This window comes from Rhincodon typus, chromosome 17, assembly GCF_021869965.1.
Source record: "Rhincodon typus isolate 14 chromosome 17, sRhiTyp1.1, whole genome shotgun sequence".
Classification (NCBI taxonomy): domain Eukaryota; kingdom Metazoa; phylum Chordata; class Chondrichthyes; order Orectolobiformes; family Rhincodontidae; genus Rhincodon; species Rhincodon typus.
Genome location: NC_063348.1, coordinates 25,827,918 through 25,841,795, shown reverse-complemented (window position 1 = coordinate 25,841,795; position 13,878 = coordinate 25,827,918). Strand labels below are relative to the sequence as shown.

General features: G+C 39.6%; 1 protein-coding gene across 1 annotated transcript in view; it reads left to right on the top strand.

Annotated features, from left to right (window-relative positions):
- LOC109914739 (myotubularin-related protein 13-like) overlaps positions 1–12,042 on the top strand; it is a 244,677-nt gene extending 232,635 nt beyond the window's left edge. The window contains exons 4-5 of the mRNA XM_048607328.1: positions 8,516–8,635; positions 11,932–12,042. Of these exons, the coding sequence (XP_048463285.1) occupies positions 8,516–8,635; positions 11,932–12,042 (231 nt within the window). The remainder of the gene's footprint in view (positions 1–8,515; positions 8,636–11,931) is intronic.
- The last annotated feature ends 1,836 nt before the right edge of the window (positions 12,043–13,878 follow it).

Below are 13,878 nucleotides of genomic sequence, written 5' to 3'. Positions count from 1 at the left end.
CTTCCTCAGAACAGGAAGGGTCACCGGACCCGAAACGTTAACTCTGTCTTCTCCTCCACAGATGCTGCCAGACATGCTGAGCTTTTTCGGCAACTTTGTTTTTGTTCCTGATTTACAGCATCCGCAGTTCTTTTGGTTTTTATATTGTTTTAGGAAACAGGCCCAAACACACACTGAGTTGTTCTTTTGCTAATCTGATTATCCCAATCTACATGAAAATTAACAACACCCATGGTCAATATACTGCCTTTTTTACATGCTCTTATTATTTCCTTATATATTTACCATCCCACCATATAGCTTTTCCTTTTTACTTCTTTATTCCACTCATAAATTCTGTATCTTCTGATTCAAGGTCATTTCTTGCAAATGTACTAATTCCATCCCATACCAACAATGCTCACCTTCTTGACTGTCCTTTCAGAAAGTCCCATGCCCCAAATATTTAGTTCTCAACTTTTGATCTCCTGGTATCCATGTCTCTGAATTTAAAAAAAAATCATTTGTGGGATGTGGACTTCGTTGGCTGGCCGTCATTTATTACCTGTCCTTTGTTGTCCTTGAGAAGATGGTGAACTACTTTCATGAACTGCTACAGCCCACCTGCCGTGGGTTGACCCACCATGCCATTAGGGAGAAAATTCTCGGATTTCAATGCAGGGGCAGTAATGAAGGAACGGCGATATATTTCCAAGTCAGGGTGGTGTGTGGCTTGGAAGGGAACTTGAAGGTCGTGGCGTTCCCGTATATCTGCTGCCCTTGTCCTTCTAGATGGGAGTAGTGGTGGGTTTGGAAGGTGCTGTCTGAGGATCTTTGGTGAATTTCTGCAGTGCATCTTGTAGATAGTCCGCACTGCTGTTACTGAGCATCAGTGATGGAGGGAGTTGATGCTTGTAGATGTAGTGCCAATTAAGTGGGCTGCTTTGTCCAAGATGGTATGAAGCTTCTTGAGTGTTGTTGGGGCTGCACTCATCCAGGCAAGTGGGGAGTATTCCATTACAACCCTGATTTGTGCCTTGTAGATGGTGGACAGGCTTTGGGGAGTCAGGAGGTGAGTTATCCACCACAGTATCCACCATAGCCTCTGACCTGCTCTTGTAGCCACTGTGTTTATGTGGTGAATCCAGTTGAGTTTCTGGTTAATGATAACCCCCAGGATGTTGGTAGTTGGGATTCAGTGATGGTAACACCATTGAATGTCAAGGGGTGGTGGCTAGATTTTCTGTTATTGGTGATGGTCATAGCCTGGCATTTGTGTGGCACGAATGTCACTTGCCACTTGTCAGCCCAAGCCTGGATATTGTCCAGATCTTGTTGCATGTGAACATGGACTGCTTCAGTATCTGAGGAGTCATGAATTGTGCTGAACATTGTGCAATCATTGACGACCATTCCCACTTCTGACCTTATGATGGAGGGAAGGTCATTGATGAAGCAGCTGACGATGGTTGGGCCTAGGACACTTCCCTGAGGAACTCCTGCAGCAATGTCCTGGAGCTGAGATGACTGACCTCCCACAACCACGACCATCTTCCTTTGTGTTAGGTATGACTCCAACCACCAGAGAGTTTGCCCGCTGATACCAATTGATTCCAGTTTTGCTAGGGCTCCTTGATGCCACACTTGGTCGAATGTGGCCTTGATGTCAAGGGCTGTCACTCTTACCTCACCTCTGGAATTCAGCTCTTTTGTCCATATTTGAACCAAGGCTGTAATGAGGTCAGGAGCTGAGTGGCCCTGGTGGAACACCAAACTGGGCGCCGCTGAGCAGGTGCTGGTTGATGGCACTGTTGATGACACCTTCCATCACGTTACTGCTGATCGAGTGTAGACTGATGGGGCAGTAATTGGCTGGGTTGGATTTGTCCGGATTTTTGAATACAGAACATACTTGGGCAATTTTCTACATTGTTGGGTAAATACCACTGCTGTAACTGTACTGGAACAGCTTGGCTGGGGAGCAGCAGGTTCTGGAGCACAAGTCTTCAGTATTATTGCCAAAATGTTGTCAGAGCCCGTAGCCTTTGCAGTATCGAGCATCTTCAACCATTCCTTGCTATTACATGGAGTGAATCGAATTGGCTGAAGAGTGGTAACTGTAATGCTGGGGACCACTGGAGGAGACCAGCTTTCACAGGCTGCAGCAGCAAAACATCACATGTCCTGTCATAACGGTCATATTTGATTTAAATTATAAATGAATTACTTGAGATTCCATGCTCCTTATACTTGACTGTACTGGTATATTGTTTCTGTGAACTAAAAAGGGAGAAAAAAATACATAATATCAGTCTAATACTTTTAATTGTTGCTTTAAGAAAAGAAAGAAGACAACAGGAGTCCTAACTGATGAACTTACTTACGAATAAAACAGAAATTAATGGAAAAGCTCAGCAGGTTTGGCAGCATCTGTGGAGAGAAATCTGTTAACGTTTTGGATTGAGTGACCCTTCCTCAGAATTCCTTGTCCTATTTGATGTTCATCGTATTTCTCGTGATGTAAGTGCAACATCAATGAATATGTACTGCTCATACATATTCAAATGGCTGGAGGAACTGGTGGTATGTTGGGAGATGTAGGGATTCTTCATATGAACATATCATCAATTATTTGTGAACTTCAAAGCCATTTAAAATCAGAAACCTTGTGACTCATTTGAGATGTTAATAATTTATCAACCAATCCTACTTAACGGCTTCTTGCATTCAGGTCACGCTGAAGTTTGTGATGTAACTCTGCCACTAGTCTCACTGCAGATTGGCCTCTTGATCGACAACATTTATCCTCTCCTACTTGTCTCTTGCTGTGGAATGTTTATTTATTGCAATAAGCACTGATATAAGTACCTGTCTTCATGACCCATTCCACCCCCAAATTCAAATTTTCACTTTGATTACTAGTGGTGATATGTTTCAATCGGATCTCTTGGCTTTTGTATCACTTAGCTGAGGTCCAGCTCTGCTACAGCTCCTTATTAATTGTGCTCCTTATGAGCTGTATGGAGCCAAATTATAAAACTTATTCCTCAAACAGTTTGCACACCTGGTTGACAACTGAGCTATAATCTGGAAGTAGAACTGTATGCTTTTAATCTCAACTAAGCTCAGTCCGTTAGCACAAATGGATAAAACTCTGCAGAGATCAGAGATCGTATTTTTAAAATAAAAAAGAAAGGGGGAAATGCCTTTTGTGACCAGACTGAAACAATAGAAAAAAGGGTTTGATGAATCCTCTCAAACTGTGATTTTCTTGGACCACGTCAAATCTCTTGATTGCTGAATTGAATATCTTTCATTTCGAGCCCATTTTCAGGTTGGAGGCGAATTTGTGGGTTGGGTATGCAGCTACGAGATGGGGCATGCCGATGATATATCATGATCTGAACTGGCTCACGATTTTTGTCAGGAATGGTAAAGGTGCTGAAATGCAATACAGTCAGGTCGGGGCTTCCACTAGATTTCAGAGCAGACGTATTGGGATTTTTAAATGTAAGCTGTGTTGTTTGGATTTTCTTCAGTAAAGTCTCAATTAAGTCTCCGGGTTTCTGATTTTAATGGCTTTGAAGTTCACAAATAATTGATGGGAGGTATACTTGAAGTATCCCTACATCTCCCAACATACCATCAGTTACTCCTGTCATTTGACGATGTATGAGCAAGACATATTCATTGATGTTGCACTTGCATCATGAGGAAAGCATGAACATCAAAAATTCAAAAGATAAATTTCTAAGATCAAAATACAAATAGTTGTTTGGCAGTATTCATAGAAACCTCGAAGATAGGAGCAGGAGGTCGTCATTTGGCCCTTCGAGTCTGCTCCGCCATTCATCACGATCATGGCTGATCGTCCAATGCAGTGGCCCAATTCTGCTTTCTTCCCAAAACCTTTGATCCCATTCGCCCCAAGTGGTATATTTAGCCACCTCTTGAGTACATTCAATGTTTTGGCATCAACTACTTCCTGTGGTAATAAATTCCACTGGCTCACCACTCTTTGGGTGAAGAAATGTCTCCTCATCTCTTGTCCTAAATAGTCTACCCCAGATCCTCATACTGTGACCCCTGGGTCTGGACACACCCACCATCGGGAACATCCTGCCTGCACCTACCCTGTCCAGTCCTGTTAGAATTTGACATTCTTTGAGATCCCCCCCTCTTTCATCTGAACTGCAGCAAAAACATTCCTAAGCTAGTCAGTATCTCCTTGTATATCAGTCCCACCATCCCCAGAATCAGCCTGGTAAACCTTTGCTGCACTCCCTCGAGATCAAGAGTGTCCTTCCTCAGAAAAGGAGACCAAACAGCATATCTTATTCTCGGTGTGGCCTCACCAAGGCCCTGTATAACTACAACAACATGTCCCTGCTCCTTTACTTGAAATCTCTTGCAATGAAGGCCAACATAACATTTGCCTCCTTTACCACCTGCTGCACCTGTATGCTTACCTTCAGTGACTGGTGCACAAGGACACCCAGGTCCCGCTGCACACTCCCCTCTCCCAATTTACAACCATACAGGTAAGTAATCTGCCTTCTTGTTTTTGTTTCAACATGAGCACTTCTGACAAAAGACACTTTTTGTACTAGATGTAATGCTAGGAACAGAGGTGTATATCCTAAAAACTGCCAAAGACTTTCTTGCTATTTGCAACAAGGAAGATACTTACTATGTCCAGGAGAGCCTCCATTTGCAAAAGTTGCAATGCAATGTTTAACATTAGATGTGACTTTATGACAAGACACCATTTGCTGGGCGATGAATTGTGCTGACATCCAATTTGGGATTGTCAGTTGGCTAACTGTGTAGTTCTTTGTACACAGAACATGCACTGCGTTTGTTTCAAAATAAATGACAGCCTCTTGCTGGCTCAATTTGCAGGACCAATGCCTTGACCAACATTCCTGGTTCAAAATGTAACACAGCCTGTTATTTAACTGTCAACCATCAACTACAGTGCATTCAGCATGGCAGCATCTCAAACAATTGGAGACAGCTTGCCAACCAAACAGCATTCTCTTATATGGCAGAACTAGTGGATTTTAAATTACCTTGCTCAGTGCAAGAAGAAAAGCTTTGACAAAGCATCATTTTTTTCCATCAATAACACACACATACATTTTTCACTCTTTTGAAAATGACAAGACAGGTGGGGGTAATTAGGACAAGTGCTGCTTCCACACATGGTGCAGGGTTTAGCGGAGATTAATAAAATATATGTATAAAATTCCTTTGCCTTATTAGGCTGTGTTAGGTCTTTAAACTTACTGTTGAAGTCATTGATCAACTCCACTGTTGAAACTCTTCCTGTAAATTTTAATCAATGTAATGCCAACATCAGTACATCACTTCTTCATGCATCTGATTGAACACCTTCTCTTGGTCTGAATATCTTAATGTTGCACTGAAGAATGTGCAATGAAGACTTCATATTCAGTTTGTGTACAAGATTGAAGCATTGTGGATACATTTTTAATTCTAATCATTGCAAGGACTTTGGAACATGCTCTTTCAACAAGGCATTTCTTAGCTGTCACCTGGCTTGTAATAACTCCATATTTACTGGAGACCACTAGTCTGGGCTTAGAATTGTCGGATTTCATTATCTGTTTGGGATATTGTTTGAAGTTGTAGGTGACAAGCCTGTTGAAAGCAAGGGGCTTCCCAGCTAAGCTTCCTTGTTATGAAGCTGCTGTGAAACCTGATTGTTCTCTTGAAGATTGCCTGGAAGTATTCTTGATCCTGTGATATCTGAGGAAGTTGCATTTGTGAAGATCTGCAAGACAACAGTCAATGTTTGGTGACACATGCCAGAATGCCAGATCAACAGTTATCATTCATGCTTTAGAGTTACAGAATCATGCAGCACAGTAGAGGCTTTCAGCACTGAGTCAGCACTGTCCTATTGACAGTAACCCTACGTTCCAGCACTTGACCCATAGCCTTGGATGTTATGACAGTTTAAGTGCTCATCCACAGACTGTTTCCTAAAGGTTAAGGTTTCCCACCTCTACTGGCCTCCTATGCAGTGTATTCCAATTTCCCTCTACTCTGCATCGAAACGTTTTTCCTCAAATCCCCTCAACTTCCTGCTCTTTACCTTAAAATTATGGTCCCTCGTTATTGGCCATTCAAATAAGGAGAACAACTGCTCAATATTCACCCTGTTCATGCCCCTTATTATCTTGTACACTTCCCCAAGCCTTCTCTGCTTCAAAAAAAAACAACCTGAGCTTATCCTACCTCTCTTCATAGATAAAATGCTCCAACCCAATCCTGGTGAAATTAAACAAAGAACTGCAGATGCTGAAATAAAAACAGAAATTGCTGGAGAAACTCAGCCAATCTTTCAGCATGTGTGGATAGAAAGCAGACTTTGTTAGATGTTTCTAATCCAGTGTTTCTTCATCAGAACTCCTTTGCACCCCCTTCAGTGCAATCATATATTTCCTATAATGTGGCAACCAGAACTGTGCATATTACTCCACTTGTAGCCTAGCCAAAATTTGACAGCTCCAACAAAATCTCCTTGATTTTATAATCTATCCCATGACTGATAAAGGCAAGTGTTACTTATGCTGTCTTAATTGCAGTATAAACCCATCCTGTCACCTTCAGGGAACTGTGAACAAGCATCTCGATTCTTCTGTTCCTCCGTGCTTCCTCATGTCCTGCTGTTAATTTGAGTACTCGCTTGCTTTGTTACTTCTTCCAAAGTGCATCAGCTCACACTTCCCAGGATTAAATTCTATAATGCCTTTTATTGAATTCAAATATTATCATCTGCCAATGTGAGATTTGAAACCATGACCCCAAAACATTAACCAAGGCCCTTTGGATTAATAGTGATGTTAACACTGTGCCACTGCTTCCCAATGTTATTTATTTAGCGTTCAAGAACTAGCCATCGTTGACAAATTTACATTTTCTCCCAAAGTGAATCCCTGCAGAGAGATCAAGAAATCCACTTTTCACTTTTTCCTGTGTGAATGTTTGTGTGAGTGTGTTTTTTTTGGGGTACATATTTGTACTTTGGTATTTCTAACAGATATTCAGTTCTGCAGCTTCTTCAATTAAGACTTGTTTTGACAATAAATAAATGATTGAATCTTTTTATCCTCAACCTAATATAGACAAATTAGTTAATTGATCATATTAGTAACTGAGTTAAACATTTAAATTTATGTTGTGGTCGCTGAAATAGTTGGACTAAAAAATGCAATGCACTCCTCCAGTCTTGTCAGAAATGTAATTTTGGTGTCACCATCTTTTAGATGAGAGGTTAAGCTGACACCTGTTTGCCTTGTTCAGTTGAACATTTACAAAGGAAAAAAGCAGTGACTTCTTCAGCTGTTCTTCCCTTTGATCAAACTCCCACAATGACTAACATTTCAGTACAGTAATCACCAAGGGAGATTTTCAGGTGAAATGATCAGCCTTTATAAGCTAAATGGTTGGACAATATTCAGACTTAAAATTGATCTGATTTCTGGCAAGTTGCCAGTGTTGTATGTGTAATTAAGTAGCCCGGTGAGGGGTGCAGCTAGTTTTGGAGCAGGTCTTATCAACTGGCACCCTATGGGACCAGGAATGTGCTGGTTGCTCAAATATTCCGGTTGATCAAGGGTCCACTTAGTCAATGTAAAATCACACACTAAGTAACAGACATGTAAGACGGGGATATACACATCATTGTTATACTTTATTTACAGCATAAGTCACTCAAATAATAATGCAACTTTGCCTCAAATAAAATTTACTGGCAGAGAGCCTTCTCACTTGCATCCTTAACTGATCACTTAGATGTCACTGAGATTATGTTAATACAGTAAACTTTCAGTACTTCGGGGATTTAATTTTTCCCAGTTTATCTAGTGTGCTGGCTCATTAAGGTGCTGGTTAAAACAAAGTTTACTGTGTATAATTTTTGCTGGTTTATTGATGCTGTTGGTTCATAAGGTACCAGATAAATCAAAGTTTTCTGTATATATGGAGTTGTCAGGGTCCATAAGCCTTGCAGTATCTGTTACCTTCAGCCATTTCTTGATATCACGTGAAGTGAATCAAGTTGTCAGAAGATTGGAACATGTGATGCTGGTGACTTCATTTAGAGGTAGGGATGGATCATCCACTCTGCATTTCTGCCCAAAGGTAGTTGCAATTGCTTCAACCTTGTCCTTTCCTTCTCCCTACTTCCCCAGCTTCCTCAATCTCTAATCTTTCCTTAACATTCCCTTTTGTTGACCCTCCCCCATTTTTCAACAGCGTATAATCTTTCCAACACTCTTCAGTTCTGAAGAAAAACCCTATTTGATTCAAAACATTAACATACTCTTTATTGTTACATATATTGTCAGACTACCTCCGACCTTCTCCAGCACATGAAGAAAGCTTGTTGTTTATTAGTTTTAAGTTTTGAGTTTATACTTTTGGAATGGAGAGAATGCAAGTTCCACATTATGCTTTTTAGGATTGCTTGTGTATTGTCTCATTTATTTCAATTTCTTCTTTTAAGGGAGCTAAACATGATACAGAAGGTGAAGAGGAGGATACAGGGTTAATTCAACCTGCACAGGTGTTTGCACCTAAAAGTTTAGTGCTAGTGTCCCGACTGGATTACCCAGAAATATTCAAGGTAAATTTTACTCTTCTCTTACTATTTTTCTATGTTGCTTTTGCTTTGCATGCCTCCTGTGCAGTTGTAACCTGTATGCCTCGCTCTGTCTAAGCACCCTATGATCTATATGTCTTTGTTTGCTATGATCTGCCTTTGCAAAACAAAGCTTTTCACTACTTGAGTACATGTGGCTACAATAAATCAAATCAAATTAAATCGTTCCAAAAATATAGAATTTTCTGAAAGCCTGTATATACGTAATTATTCAATACTTAAATTTCTTCATTAACTTCTCTCTTGGAGAGTATGCACTTGACAAAAAAAAAACTGATATTCGTGATTCTTAAAGATTTACAACACTGAAAAAGGGTCCTTTGGCCCACTGAATAAGAAGGTTTGAGCTGAATGAAGCAGATAATCTAACTTAATCTTTTCATATGTTGATCATAGAGTCATACAGCATGGAGAGGCCCTTCAGCCCAACTTGTCCATGCTAACCTGAACTGAACTAGTCCCATTTACCTGCATTTGGACACATCCCTCTAATCCATAGAATCTCTACAGTGCAGAAAGAGGCCATTCAGCCCATCAACTCTGTACCGATGCACCAAAGAGTGTCTCACTCGGACCCAGGCTCCCATCCTATCCCTGCATTTACCATAGTTAACCCATGTAGCCTGCACATCACTGGACGCTATTGGGCAATTTAGCATGCCCAGTCTACCTAACCTGCACACGTTTGGACTGTGGGAGGAAACTGGAGCACCTGAAGGAAATCCACACAAGCACAGGGAGAATGTGCAAACTCCACACAGACAGTCAGCTAAGTCTGGAATTGAACTCGGGTCCCTGGCACTGTGAGGCAGTTGTGCTAATGACTGTGCCACCACATCTAAATATTTTAAATCTTTTCCTTCTCACCTTAAACCTATGCCCACTAGTTTTGGACTCCCTGCCCTTGGCAAAAGACATTGGCTTTTCACCTTATTTTGTCCCTCAGAATTGTACAAACCTCTATACGGTCACCCCTCAGCTTGCTATGCTCTAGGGAAGAAAAAGTCTTAGCCTATCCAGTCTCTACTTATAACTCAAAACTTCCAGTAATACCCTTGTAAATATTTTTTGCGCCCTTTCCGGTTTAATAACATCCTTCCTATAGCAGGGTGACCAAAACTGTATGCAGTACTCCAGATGTGGCCTTAACGGTGTCTTGTACAGCTAATCATGCAGAACTTGTAATAAAAACGTTACGAATAACACGATATGTCACTTTGTATTTTTGCAAGTGGAAATGTACTTGCTAACCAGTTAATAAATAAACGCCACACAGCATAATCTTGACATGCTTTGCAAGTAATATGGAATATTATGACCTGGAGGTCAGACTTCAAGGTAGAAATTTGCTGTGATAACTCAAGTGGTTGTAAATGACAGGTAGCTATTAGTTTCTTAGGGAGACAGTTGAATAATAGCACAATTTTGTATTTTTAGAACATTAAGTGCACATTCTAAAAATAAAATGGGGACTTCAGTTTGGCAATGGATTGTACTTTTATCTTAAACCCAGCTTCAGTTAAATTGCAGTTGTAGTGAATTATATTAGAAGTTTTTAAACTGTATTTCATGTAGCAACAACTCTTCTTCATCTGTTTCCATATGTTCCATAAACAGATTTTTAAAATCTCTACTTCAGACGTCTACTCCCATATTTTTCGAACCATAGCTGTTAGTGATGATTCTGCTGTGCCAATTACATTTCATTCAACCTCTCTTTAGTTTCTTTACTTGTTTCATTACCATCCAATTTGTCATTTGATCTCTCTGGTCTTCAACCCTGTCACAGGCCCTGTCTTTTGTTCTGTAGCCCAACTTTTTTTTTCCTGCTTCTGTCTTTAAAACTTGTTACGTCACAAATGCCTTTCAGCTCCAATGACAGGTGAAAGCCATGGGATGTTAACTCAGTTTTTTTTCCATGGCCTAAGATCTTTTGAGCATTTCCAGCACTTTGTTTGTATTTTACATTTCATGTGTTTTGGAATACTATTATTATGAAGTTTTCAAGTATCATTGTCCCTTCAACTGTTTCAAAATAGGCAAAAAAAGTGATGTTAATTTCTATAGTATTTTTCATAAGCACTCAGTGCCATGAAGTACTTAACCAATGAAGTGTTTTTGAAGTGTAGTTAGTGTTTTAATGTAGAAAATTGTGGTAACCAGAAATTACAAGGGACGAACAAAATAATTTGTTTGTGATTTTAATTCGGGATAAGATCAGCCAGCACACTAGGAGCAACGCCTCTGCTCTTGAAAATAGTGCCATTGGATCTTTTGCATTCACCTGACTAGTAGGTAAACGGGGTTTCAGTTTAATGTCTTAACCAAAGGACAATGCCTGGGACTGTATAGCATTCTCTCTCGTTCTGCCCTGAAATGGCAGCCTTGAGCTTCAACATGGAACCTTGTGATTGTTGATTATTACCAGGACAGAATTGACAAACAGGCAGACTAGGATCCAGGAACTGTACTTTATATGTAAATTCTGTTTGCTTGCCATTGGGGCCCAGGGATAAGAATATATTTTCCAAATTATGCCACAGATTTTTCTGGGGACTCAAGTCTTTATAATGTTGTAGTTAAGTTTTAGAGACTTTTAATGGCAAATAACAGTTATTTAAGTTATGCCATTTCAATTTTTATGGTACTTGTCTACAATTACACTGGCTACAAACATTTGGAAGGTGATTGTAATAACTCACCCCTATTGAAATTCATGATCATCATGATTTTCCTGATGCTGTCACTTGAACTTTGAATTTGGGGTGTGAATCCATATTGATTTTCCTCAACTTATAACTGTTCGCATTTCCCAATGCCGAATATCAGTTTATCGTTGCAAGTAAAAAGAAATTAGATCTAATTAAACTAAAGCGGTTATATTATTCTGCATCTAAAATGTATGCTAGATCTTATCCAGCTTACTTGATCAATGTGTAACTTCAGTGCTTCGTATGTTGTGATCCTCAATTCAGCTTCAAACATCAAAACCTATGCCCAAGAGTGTCGATTTCCACATTAGCAACGTAGTCTGGCAGTATACCATTCAATTCCATCCACTGTTGTCATTTGATGTTCACCAGCTCTCCAGTGGCTTCCTGTCATCCAGCGCATTTAGTTTATAAACCTCGGAGACTTGTAGAAATGCCAAATGTCTCCACTACCCTCCTATCTGCGACCTTCTTCAATCACATTTGGCAACTTATACTTTTTTGCTTTTTGGGTCCTGTTCTCCTTTGCACTCTCCTCTTTATTTTTAGCCTAACATTCTGAAAAAAATGTGTGAACTTGGCTCATTGATGACTCTTCCTATGAATGTAAAACGCATTAGTTCAAATGGTTCAAGCTCCCTTAAGAGATTCAGTGTATAATGTATATTGATTCTTCATTGTCACAGATTTTGACTTTCGAATGACATGAGGCCAAAGCTCAATCTTCAGTGGTCCTCCAAGTATACTGGCCAACATTTATGCATTGACCACATTCCAACAAGAGAGTCATCAATCTTGTTTGAGAGCCCGCAGAGCACACATTGACAGCCATGTTTGGCTATGTAACATCAATGATTATAGTTCAAAAGTATATAATTGGTTCTGAGGCACTTTGGGATATGTTCTTTCTTTCTGCTTTCTTTTACATAACTAGCACTCTGCATTCCAGTGAAAAGGTTCTACAATGCTTACCTCTGATTGCGTTCAATCTTTACCCCACCTTTGTCTTGTGCTCAGTTTTGCCTTTATGAAGATTTTAGGTTATTTATAATGCAAAAGGCTTAGAAATGCAAGTTGTTCTGATAAATATAAAATTAAAATGATTTGGAAAGTACTACAAAAATGTGATGTGAAAAATCCTAACTGAACAGTATTGCAGAATGTTCATGTCACTTGATATGCATCATAAACTTCACACTGAGGCTTCTACTGTGAGGAGAATTTAGAGAATGTGAGACATTGCTTTTGGCCAGCACCATGGCTTATCTAGGGACTCCTTAATCATTATCACCAAATGCAAATCAAAACATTTCTTCTTCGTTGTGCTAAAGTGAAGCCATCTCATATTCTTTGAATTTACTAGCCAATTTGTTGACATTAATCATAAGATGACAAAATAAAAGAGCATTAAGAATTGTCAGCCTGGATTTAATTAGGTCATTCCAAACTCGTTAATGATAACAAAAATTGTCATTAATCTAATTCAATTTCACAAAGCGTTCAAAAGATTTTGTCCATTTTAGTTTTCTATTTGCATTGCAAGATATTGTATCTGTAATGTACATGGTCAACAATTGTCAATTTTCAGAGTCCTCGCTGCTTCTATCATGTTTTGTTCCATGAATTATTACTTTGTCGTTTTCTGTAATCGGATTGTCCTAAATCTTTGTCTTCTGTAGTATTCAACCTTTGTACCAATTACATTATCATAAACAACAAAAAGTTACATTTATGTAGCACCTTGAACACACATGCAAACCATTTGACAAAGCTAAAGAAGACATCAGGAAGGGTGTGCCAAAGTTTGGACAAAGAGGTGGATTTTAAAGAGAATCTTTAAGGTGAATATGAACGTGGAGTAATTTTATCAAAGGAGTTTGGGAGAGTGGCACTATAGACTTTTGAAGCCATGATCAACAGTGATAAAATGGAATGAAATGAAATGCAGTTTCTCATTAACATGCAAACTTGAAACAATGCAGAACAAAAATATCAAATCTACTTGTGATCTGGCTCATTTCACAGGATTGCTCTAAAATTCCTTCCCTCTTCTCCAATCTGCATTGAACATACTAGCATTTCTTGGCCAGTCTCTATGTTGGGTATACATCCTCTGCTGCTTCACACAACTGCTCTAACTTGCTTAGCTGATGCTTGATTTTACACTAAATGTCTGCAGTGCAGATTTGATTTGATTGATTATTGTTACATGTACCAGGATACAGTGAAAAGTATTGTTTTGCGTGCTATTCAGACAAATCATACCTTATGTAAATACATCCAGCTACACAGAAGGTGCAGAGAAGGATCACTTCTAATATGAGGTCCATTCATAAGTCTGATAACAGGGAAGAAACTGTTCTTGAATCTGTTTTGAAACATTTGTATTTTCGTCCTGATGGAAGAGAGTCTGATTGGGGTGCAAGGGCTCCTTGATTATGTTGGCTGCTTAACTGAGGCAGCGGGAAGTATAGATGGAGTCATTGGAAGGGAGAC